Below are 12,092 nucleotides of genomic sequence, written 5' to 3'. Positions count from 1 at the left end.
GTTAACTTTCCAAAATTCACTCCTTGTCAGGTTTAAATATTATCCAATGCATAAGTCTAAATAACAAAATGATAAGACAACTTCCAATATTGGCTCCAGAACTAGTTGCTAGTATGAATTTTATAAAATATCACTGGCATACATTTATTATTCAATAATAAATTAGTACGAATTAGGATTAAAAGGCAGATCATGTTTATTGTCAAGTTCACCCCTTTTTATATTACTTCAAATTTGATTTAGATTAAGAAAAATATGGGTAGATTACATATTGAAACTTTTAAAATTTAAAGTAATCATTTTTAAAAATCCCTATAAATATAATATTAATACAAAGAAAAATCATTAAAAATCATAATACAGGCTGAAAAATAACCAAAAAGATCAAAATATATCCTGTAAAATATTCAGCTGATAACTGGTATACTTTATTTTACAGATATGGCTTCATTTGATTTTGATAAGTTGTCTTAAAATACAAAATGATGTATTATAAAAGATATGCTAAGTTTATAAATATATAAATGTACGTTTTTACAGACATACCTCAATATTTTTAATAAACACTTTGATATGTCAAAATTTCAGACATTGGGAACTTATAACACTCTTTTCATGTGAAAATTATACCTTAATTTGATCAAAGAAATAATAAGTTGTAAAAGGATGGATTCGGCAAAATGTAACTTTCAATGTCCCGAGGACACAACTCTAAAATTTAAACATAGCTTCACATGAGTGTTTTAAAATGATGCGGAATGCATTGAAACATGTGTCATAATAGATTTTAAGAAATAGTAGTATGTGCCAAGTAAAATTTAAATAAAAAATAAAAATATTGGAATTCAGCCCATTGCACAGTTAATAAAGAGTTGGATATGTGTTAAAATTGAATGTTTCAGACTTATTTCGATATGGAATCAGGATATTGGTATTTTTTTCATACTTCCTTTAGTAATATGGGGTATGTCTGTAGTACATTACACTTTTTTTTTATATATGACATCATTATTTATAAGCATTTAGGTAGGTACCTTTAAAAACAAATTAAATACTATGGAACTTTAAAACGTTACAACATTAATTGTTAATTTTCTTTTCTTAGACTATAATTGAACATCAACTGTAGAATTTTCAACTACATGTAGAATTTAGAATTACAAATTATTTAATTGTTTTTCTTTCAATCACTGTTTGAGACGCTCTTCGATTCAACACACCTAATTAGCGGGATACACAATAGTGAATTTAACATTATAATACATAGTTATTATTGTCATTATTTCATTTATTGAAGCATTTAATTGATTATGATATCACATTTATGATTTCTTTTCCATCTCTGACCACAAAAGCAATTAAATGAAGATAAAAAAATAAAAAAATATTTATAAGTAAAAAGGGGGTGATTATATTGTCAAAAGAACAAAACGTCCACATTTAATTCTGCAACAGATATTTTTTTCAGGTATACGACGTACTAATCATCATGCTATCTTCTTAATACAAGTACCTGATACACATTTATCTCTTTTTTTTCTCTGGTGCCTGTTTCTAGCGTCAATATAACCATTCCCTAGATGTGTAATAATTTCTAACTCATATTCAATGAATTACTATTTTTAAATGTTTTTATACACCGAGCAACAATCACAAAACAAACACCTTTTTCAAGTTACCACCGGGATAAATATAAAATTTCAATAACCTTTTCTTATTCTTCAATGTAGAATTTTTTACTCAGAGTAAACAGTATATATTGCTCACTCCTTTCAACAATATCATATATCAAAACTTGTCAATTTTCAGTTGTGCATGTTTTCAAAATGCCTAGAAAATGTACCATATCCCAGCAAAAATGGCATATTTTTAACTTAATATTTATCCACTACAGGACAGAAAGTGTTGTTTTTGCATTTTCAAGAAAAGGTATTGTTTAATTATTTTTTTAATTACACTAAATATTTTTCAAATGGAGAAAAAACCTTCAGGATTTACCTATATAGATTTGTTGCACAGTAAAAAGTTCAATAAGTGGCTCGATATTTATTTTGAATACATTTTATTTTATTTTTAAACTTTAAAAACAATATCTTGAAAAATTTAGTTTTTTGATATTTGACGTTGTTGAAAGGAGTGAGCGATATGTAAAAACGCAGGCAATACGAACAAACTAGAGTAGAAAGATCATTGATTTAATATCTAATTTCTTTTGTAAATTCTTGTTAGTACATATACCAATTTGAAATTTGAGTATGTGACTCAATTAATGTTTAACCCCAACAACCAAAAATCATAGAAAACTAATATTTTGGCTTGATTTACAAAAAAATTCTTTACTTCTTTTTGGAGAAAAAACCTTTCTCTTTGAAAACCTGTTACAAAGAACGTATTAAGTTAAATTTTACCACTATGTGATATCTATATAAAGATTTTAAATAAATCAACATAATATTTAGTTATCTTCAACAAAACATATAAGTATTTATAACTTAAGTACAAATTAACATTTAAACCAATATAATTATGTATTGGACAGTAGATATTCATATTTGTATTGTAATTATTTCATCTGTGTTCAGGCTTATGTAACAAATGCCAGGGTAAACTTTATCCATTCAAAGTACATTTTTTATCTTTCAAACAATCATATCACGATTTGCTGACTTTATGGAAACATATCGTAGTCATACAGGAAGTGACCAAGTGCATTTTTTACGAAAACGCGATCATTGACTATATCTTATTAGCTTAATATTGCCCTGAAAAAAATCCCATAAGATTTTAAACATGGAAGTATAACATACTGACTTGTTAAAAATGACTAACTGCATTGATGTTTATTTTCTTGCCAAGCAAAAATGTCTTAAATGGCCCTCCAGAACATTTTCCGTTACGTTAGTTGGTCACTTTCTCCTGTACGACTACGATATGTTTAGCCCTATTCATTGCGGAAAAACTTATAAATGTGTTAACATATTAAAAAATCAATTGTATTTATTTTCACCTATAATGGTTTCGAAATAAAAATAAAAATTATTTTTTTCTGTTGCTTTGGAATATGAAAAATGTTGCCATAATATTTGTTAGTTAGTAAGTTTTACCTCGATGAGAACATTTTGTAATATCAAAGGCTCAAAACCAAACTAAGCAAAGTTATAATGCTCTCCTCCGCTGTAGGTCAGGGGTCAGAAATAATATTGGGGATTTTGTAGCCTAATATTTATTTGATATCACCGGACAGGCGACTGACAAAGTGATCTTGCTTTTATGTAATTAATAATAAAGGTTAATATGACGCAGCGCCCAATGTACCACTGAGTGAGGATAGAGATTAGTAGCGGTAGAGTTTTTTACATCAATGAATTGCTCATCAATGGGGCTTTCCAACGGCAGATAGGTGTCTCAAAATACATTTCCCAACTTGGTTATTTTGCTCTTTCAGTTCTCATAGATAGTCCTATAAGTTGCCATCGATAACTCAATATTTTTAGTTCAGTAGTTAGTATTGCAAATTCTAGAACTGCTATAGTCGAGTATTTTTTTCAAATTTATTACATTTATTGAGATCTTATTTAGAAGTTTCATGAAAAATATTAGTTCTATGCCTCGAAGCCCAATTGAGGGACTTGTACATATAAACAGTGTGTAACTTACACAAGCTAGTACGAGTACAGGTATTCAGTCACGAGTGCCCAAACCATTTTCGCTATTGTCTGATTCCTTTCGCAGCAGTATTATCTTTCACCCTGAGATTTTTCACTTGCATCACCTACATCCTATTATTCATATTTTTGTCCAAGAACCTGGACAGTCGGACTGGTCACCCCTCTTTCATTTAAACAATGATTGAGTTAACACCGTGTCAATGTGATTCAGTGCCCTGTGCACCACTTATGGGTTCGAATTAGCAGGTACTAAAGCTGCTTGCAACTACACAGAAGAGACAATGAAACATTTTTTTAAAGAATAGAGAATTTAGCATTACTTAGTTTAAGTAATGAGCCAACGATACAATATAACATATTGTTATGCAGAAAACTACATATCTTTATATATATATATATATATATATATATAATATTGTAAATGTTTATAACAATAATGGAAAAAATTCATAAAAACAGCAAAAAATATGGACCCAACGCATTACAATGTAGAAATATTACACAATTCTAACAGTTCTTTGCTCATCCATTTATTTATTGTCTCACGTTTCATTAATGCACTATGCTTAAATGTACAGTTTATGTTTCGTATTACGAAAAATTATTGTCAATATTCTAATAGAACAGGATATTATTATGTACTGATAATTCCTTAGTCATTTTTAATTACAAGTGCCCAAAGGGCCATTATAATTTAACTCTCAGATCACCTTAACAGCTTAAATATAATATATTTTCAAAACCTTACTTGTTAGTTACAATTCAAATCACATTGACGAATTTTTTTCAAAAAGTACTTACAAGATAACTCCCTTACCAACGATTTGAGAAAGATTTTCTTTTCAATTTTTAAATAGATTATCAATTATCCATTATTGTGTTTACTCTGCTAGTGATTCGTTATGTTATGTTACACATCTTCAACCGCCATTGTGACCATTTATCATTTGTTTCATACATTCGTAGAAAAAATTATATTTTTTTAGGAATTCAAAAAGTTACATAAATAGTATTTATTTATAGATGAACTCCATTTTAATGTACGTATTAGATATTAAATCAAACACTGATTTTTTGAGTCTACTAAGTTGTATTTTATTGTTAAAAAAACAAATAAAAATCAATTTTGTGATTTTTTTTCGCCTAGTTTTCGCCATTTTCATAATGAAATACAACTTAGTAGACGCGTAAAATCAGTGTTTGATTTAACATTTAATTCATAAATTAAATAGTATTAACCCGAACATAAAAAATGAATGAAGGCATAGACTAAGCGCGCAAATTACAGAGTATTTTCAAATTTCTAATTATTGTCTTTGGAAATTTCATTTAACATAAGCAATCAGGTTGCATACCACAAGTGTCGGTAATTTATTAGAAAATATTGATTTTAAATATCAATTTTTTTTGTATGGACTTCTAGTGAAAAGGTAAAAATTTTAACAGAAACGCATATTTGCGTGTGTATGTATGTGCTTACATATAAATGTTTAATTTCCCTTCATTTTGCATCTTATATACTGTTATTTGTCTTATGGTCTTTTTCTATAATTTTTTACTTGGTAAATACCACTATTTCTAGTGTGTATTATGTATGCGTGTGTGTGTGTGTGTGTATGTACAACTTTCTCAAACCGTTGTCCGTCACAAAAATACAAAAAATACAATGTTCAGGATCAAAATATCATTTAGAGTAGCGAAAATTTACATATTCAAGTATCAATAAGAAATATATAAAATCTTATTTGACATTTGTCTTATCTACAGGGTTCGGTGACTGTGAGTATTATTGTCAGAGCGGTGAGCCAAGTCACCCAACACGGCTGGCTCCGGGCCCAAGTACTCGCCGCATTTGTTCCTAGATCATTTCTCTCCAGATTGACTCCCTGATCGACCACGTGGATCTTGAATCCCAAGTTGTTATGCGTGTAACACTGCAAAAAAATAAATTTCTGTATGATTTACAAACATAATGATGTTACGGGGAGAGATATTCGCATTTACAAGGCGAGATATGGAGATGATACTAGGTTTGGTTTTGGATATTCTTCAAACTTATTATCTTCAAACCCTTATGGTAGCCGATAGTACATTGGGCACTGCATCATATTGACACAGTGCTATCTAGACCTTTAACACTTGAAGAAAAACTGATCAGCCTTCCGCTTCAGGTACCAGTCCAGGGTAATATTGAATAAATATTAGAGTGAAAAAATAATTTATATTTATTGACACAGTGCTATCTAGATCTTTGACACATGAAGGAAAAGTGATCAGCCTTCCGCTTCAGGTACCAAGTCCAGGATAATTTTGAATAAATATTAGAGTGAAAAAATCATTTATATTTATGTGACCCCTCCCTGGGAATCGAGCCCGGGACCTCCAGAATGGTAGCTGAGCGTGCTGATCATTACACTACGGAGGCGGACAATTAATATAATGAAAAGAGAAAATTGATATCTTACTTGATAGTAAAGGAGATCTGGAGTTTCTTCCGCTACAGTCCAGTTTAGGATGGCTGGTTCTCCATTTCCGCACTTTAGTTCCAGGGTCTTTGTGTACTCCTCGAAGGTTTCAGATTCCATAGAGCGATCGATGTCTTTGTGTGTCCATTCACAGTAACGGCCCGCTACAAACAGGAAGCTTTATCATTGGAGGTAAAATCTGTGCCATAGTACAAAAAGTAACTAACAAACTAGCAAAAAGTATAAAAATTCTCCAGTACACGACTATGATACCAGCTGTACCCACATCAAAGGGTTGATGGTCCCAAGAGTAAACACTTTGATAAATAACTCCTTTCATATTTAATTTATTAGCGGCGGAGAAAAGAAAGCAAACAGAAATATGAGCTAAAGAGATGGGTAAATGATCAATATTGGAAAAATTGTTATAATTTTATATATGTTTTTCTTGTTTTATTATGTATATTATGTTAAAATTGATCAGAAATAATAAAAAAGTATGTACAAAGAACTATATATATTATTAATCATTACAGAGTTGTTTATAAAGATTTGGTTACCAATGTAATGTTTCGAAACAAAATTTTATCAAACAATTGAATTAGCTACCTTATTACACTGTTACAAGTTTACGAAACATTTTCTTCAACTACTTCACAGTCAAATATTGGCGAGAAAATTTGTTGGTGCAGGAAATCATCAAGGAAACCAAACAACTCAAAACAGGACTAACTGCTCGGCTTAGTCAATAAAAACAAATACATAAATATATATGGCTCGGGCTAATTATTACCACCAAGTTGGAATACGATTTACCCGAGCAGCACTCGGACTCATCAATGCGACACAAACTCCTTGCCCGAGTCACGTGAGGGATAAACTGGCAACTGTTTAAAAGACTTCTGATCAATGCCAAGTGTTGACTATTAATTACATACATATTTATAAATTTCTGTCTACATTTTGTTTCTCATCATCTCATGGTACACGCATTAATTTATATGTTTTTTTAAAATATAAACAAAAAATACAAGTTTCTTAAAATCTATTGCGAAAAAAGTTTTGACGCATTCTGCATTATTTTCAAACATGGTATGAAATTTTAATTAAAAATGGATAGATCCAAAAAGTGACGGTCAAATCAATTAATGAATGAAAAAAAAACCGTAATAGGCATACCATGTGGGTATATTTTATAATAATATAGTATAAAACTAATTGTAATCATAAAATGATTGAAGTAATTTATTAACCAACCTGCTGTCGGATATGCATATCCCTCAGAATCATAAGCCACTCCCGCAAACACCCTTTGTCTTCTCCGTTCCAACTCCGATTTCTGCCCAAATCCACCTTCTGGAGAGTCGCAGATGTAGAATGGGTGATACCTATATACATTACAATCCAGTTAGGTCAGTGGTCGACAAACTTATTAGATAAATATGTAAGCACATTACGACAATTAATTTTTTTCTCGGAAACTCGGTGTGGAGGAACAAACACATGAGAATAGAAAGTACAATGAAAATATACAAAACATGTGTTCGACCAATAGCCACTTATGGGATTGAGGCAAGAGCAGATACTTCTAGAACAAAATCTCGACTTCGAACCTCCGAGATCAAGACTCTCCGATCCATAACCGGAAACACATTGCGAGACCAAGTAAGAAATACCGACATCCGGAGCATGTGTAAGACGGAGGATATCGTGAGGTGGGGATGACAACGAAGGCGATACTGGAATGATCATGTAAACAGAATGTCAGATGACAGACTTCCACGTATCGCCCTTCAAGGAATCCCCGAAAGACGCAGACCCCCAGGCAGACCTCCAAAAAGGTGGAAAGACAGCTGGGAGTCAACATCCCAAGAGCTATAAGCGGAGGCACAAACAGATCCTTAGGATCTAGAAAAAGATGAAGAAGAAGTATAATAAAATTATTCTCAAGAGTTAAATCTGTTTGCAATTCTAGTACACTCTAATTAATTTAATTAAACCTTTATTCAATTATGGTTACTCGCAATAAAACTTGATTTCTCACTTAACACACTTCGGACGGGAAAGGTATTTTACTACCCGTTCGGTCGATTGATGCTGAAGGACGAGAAGGGTATTTTTCCTTCTGCACCGGCGTCATTTCAAAGTCAGAAAAGAAGGAATTATTTATGTTTTTATGTGAATATTATGTTCCAATCTCTTTGTTAAGATCTTAACTGTATGTATATTATTAACAAATCCCGTAGCCAGCGATCCACAGGCGTAAAAACACCCATCCAAAATGTGTTAATAAGTACTTATTCTTTGACTAAAAATCTTTGAAAAGTAAGGTATTCATAAAAGCGCTACTTATGTATTGCGAATAATGTCCTTGCTGTTTGATCAAGTCAGGTTTGTATATTGTTATTTTTAGCACGTTTCCAGATTCGTGTCAGTAAGGCAATTTCTCAGTTTGCTTTTAATAAGGTTTATGCTTAAAAATATTGATTGCGTGAATACGTAGTGTCGAAGAGCCTTCCCGTAGATATTTGTGCCTGAGCCGCACTTAAAAGGTCAAAGAGCCGCATGGGGCTCCCAAGCCATGCTTTGGCGACCTATGACAGGTGCTGTAGCATGGTTGGGTAGAGGCTCGACTGCAAAAATAGCTTTGCAGGTTCGATTCCCGCCAATTGCAAAATAAATTCAAGAATGATTTATTTTCGATTGGTTTGTTTGGTTGTTTTTTTGTTTTGTATTTGGTATTTGTACAACAATTATTTGGTTGTTTTTCACATTTACCTTCCCTACCCTTACTTTCCTACCTGCAGACAAATCTTAAAAATAGAGGCTTTGCAGGTTATTCCTTTAAATAAAATAAAATAAAATAAATGAGTTTGATCATTCAATGCAGTCAATAACATTCATAGATCAAATTTTGTCGTAAAAAGTTCATTTACAATATCTGATATTTTGTAAGGTAAATGAGGTTTGAAATCAATACAATGTGGTATGATGAGTTATCAAATTTATATACAAATAAACTCAGGGTTATAAATATATTGTAACATGGCAACATTGATATCAAGGAGTGGGGAATGATGTCAGCCAATGGATACCCGCCATGTTGTGTGGAGCATGTGTATTGGAAAACAACCGTTGGCAACCCGCACTTCTTCCCTGTATCGAGACCAATGTAGATCATACATAAAATCGTATTGCGCTGGAGTTGTGAAATAGTAAACCTTAAGTATTTTTTACTAACAAACACGACGGCTGTTACAATATATTACTTATTAAAATGTAACTTTGTTTTAAAATCACTATAAATTTATAGTGTTTTAAAACAAAGTTACATTTTGATTATTAGATGGAAAATCACAAAGTTAGTGCTTCAAATATAAATTATATATATATATATATATATATATATATATATATATATATATATATATATATATATATATATATATATATATATATATATATATATATATATATATATATATATATATATTACTTGGCTGGATAAGTAATGTCATCTCCTCCTTCCACAATAAACTGGTAAGTCTGTCCTCTTTCCACGTACAGTTCCGGAATCAGAAGGTCGTTAATGTACCAAGCTATGCCCCAAGATGGAATTCCTGAAACAAAAACGTTGAATAAAATAAATACAACAAAATCTTTATTTTGCCACTGATTTGAAATGCGGAGATTGAGTTAATGGATCAGCGCTTTTCGGTTATAGGATGGTTTTGTCATCTCACCAGTTAGCGGTGTGTAACCCCTCTGGCCCCCAGTCGGGCCAATCCTCACATTGAAGGAAGTCTCTCCGGATATGATGCGAGACGGCCACACCTTCACTCCCGATGTGGGGAGAGACGCCAATCCCTGGCACGTGTTGTCATCCTAGAAAAATCATCAAAGTTTACAAAATTATTCCATTATTATTTAATGAAAAACATCATACAAATAGTCTTTAGTGTAAATCTTGCTTCGGCATTTTTCCCAAAGTATGGGTAAAATTATTCAGCACTATAACAGTTCCTGACAGTCTTGTTCTTCGACCTTTATCTGCAACCATATGCAGAGGGTGTGCATTCCATTTAGGCAGAAAATCAGTGCCTTTCCTAACTTACCCATGTGACATAAAAATGCAACCAGTACCTACTCTACCTTACTTAGTAGTACCTTACCTTACTACCTACCTTTTACTGCCTACCTTAGTAAGTAGTACCTAATTAATTATCTGTGCACGCCACTGCATATAGTGTATAGAGCACTTGATATATGTTAACTTGATTAATTATTTTGATTAAAAAAGAGAAATATTTGTGTTTTTATTATTCACAAAAATACTTCAATTTCTTACTATATCTGTGAGCCTAAGCGACTCATTATTAGAAATAGGTATTAAATTGTGGTACAGTGGGTTCGAACCTAGAAACTCTGACTCAAGAGCCCGCGACACTAACCTCGGGACCACAACCCGCGAAGTTATAATTTGAATTAATATTGTTGTTTTTTGTAGTAATTATGTAACATTTGTTCTTGTACTAAAAAAAAATATGGTTTACGATAAGTGGAGACAAAAAATAATAAATAAAATAATTCATAACCATACAACTGATTTAAAGCAATTAGGAATCAAAATACTGAGAATAAAATGCGCATAAGAGTGGGAAATGATCTCTCAAAGGAAATCCCAGCCGCAGTCGGCATCAGGCAAGGAGACAGTCTTAGCCCTTTCCTATTCAATATTATCATGGATAAGATAATTGAAGATGTCAAAGAATTAGGGCTGGGCTACACCATAGGGGATAAAAATATTGACATAATATGCTATGCAGATGACGCTGTTCTTATTGCTAATTCCGAAGATGATCTCCAGAGGCTGCTTTATAGATTCCACCTTTCATCTCAAAAATATAACATGAAAATCTCCATTAACAAAACAAGGAACATGGTCACTTCGAGACACCCAATACGATGCAAACTTGCAATCAATAATGAAATCATAAAGCAAGTTATGCAATTCAAGTATTTGGGTGTCGAAGTGTCCAGCAGCAATAACCTCTACAAGGAGGTAAGAGAGCAAGCAAATAAGGCCTCTGCTGTAGCTGGATGCTTAAAAAATTTTGTATGGAGAAACAAATACATGCTGAAAGAGGATCTACAAAACCTGCGTAAGACCGATCTTGACATACGACACGGAAACAAGAGCCGACACCGCGAGAACAAAAAGCCTTCTTAGGATATCGGAAATGAAGACTCTACGACCCATTGCAGGCCTAACACTTCGCGACAGAGTTAGAAACTCAGATATAAGAAAAATCTGCGATGTTGAAGATGTTGTGCGATGGGGAAGAGAAAGAAGACGTTTCTGGAGAGATCATGTGAGAAGAGCGAGTTCGGATCGAGTGGTGAGGGTGGACAGTAGCATAGGCGGGATCAGACCCCCAGGAAGACCACCTAAACGATGGAAGGATAGCTGGTCTTCCACCTCCCAGGAGCGACCCGAGAATGACAGGACCTAGTCCTAAAAGAAGAAGAAGAAGAAGAAGAAGAAGAACAACTGATTTGAACTGCAGTGATCACGTTAATATTGTTTTAATGAATTTGGATAAAAAAAATGGTTTTATTTACCTTGGATCCAAAATGTATTTGTTCGCTCTTAGTAGTTTTGTCAGGTATAGAATGAGCGTTAGCTTCTCCCCTAGAGTTGATTGGACCCAGCGCAGCTATAACCATGACCTTAGAGTCCGTCGGTATAGACTTGTCCATGGAGTCATCCTTGGCTGCCAGCTTTCTGCGGTAGACGATCTTCGTTATGCCATCGATTCTTGATGAAGAGACTGCAAACGATTCGGTAATTTAAAATGGGATTAAAATGTCAGCATTTTCCAATATTTTGAGAAAAGATTTTATTTAGCAGAGGCCCTTTTATGCAAGATCCGAACCTCAGACTATTTTTATACATATC

At 32.6% G+C, this 12,092-nt stretch overlaps 1 protein-coding gene across 2 annotated transcripts in view; it reads right to left on the bottom strand.

The window, feature by feature from the left end:
- Positions 1-4,502: 4,502 nt before the first annotated feature.
- LOC148303291 (protein Skeletor, isoforms B/C-like) overlaps positions 4,503-12,092 on the bottom strand; it is a 95,526-nt gene continuing 87,936 nt past the window's right edge. For both annotated transcript variants that reach the window (XM_088270231.1, XM_088270230.1), the window contains exons 9-14: positions 11,756-11,964; positions 9,877-10,018; positions 9,630-9,753; positions 7,391-7,521; positions 6,134-6,297; positions 4,503-5,602 (exon numbers count right to left, since the gene is read on the bottom strand). In XM_088270231.1, the coding sequence (XP_088126357.1) occupies positions 5,426-5,602; positions 6,134-6,297; positions 7,391-7,521; positions 9,630-9,753; positions 9,877-10,018; positions 11,756-11,964 (947 nt within the window). In that variant the 3' untranslated portion in view covers positions 4,503-5,425. The remainder of the gene's footprint in view (positions 5,603-6,133; positions 6,298-7,390; positions 7,522-9,629; positions 9,754-9,876; positions 10,019-11,755; positions 11,965-12,092) is intronic.

Source organism: Brachycentrus maculatus, unplaced genomic scaffold (genome assembly GCF_059751285.1).
Source record: "Brachycentrus maculatus isolate JH-2025_06_01 unplaced genomic scaffold, ASM5975128v1 h1tg000374l, whole genome shotgun sequence".
NCBI lineage: Eukaryota > Metazoa > Arthropoda > Insecta > Trichoptera > Brachycentridae > Brachycentrus > Brachycentrus maculatus.
Note: the sequence above shows the minus strand (reverse complement) of the source record. Positions and strands in the feature narration are given on the sequence as shown.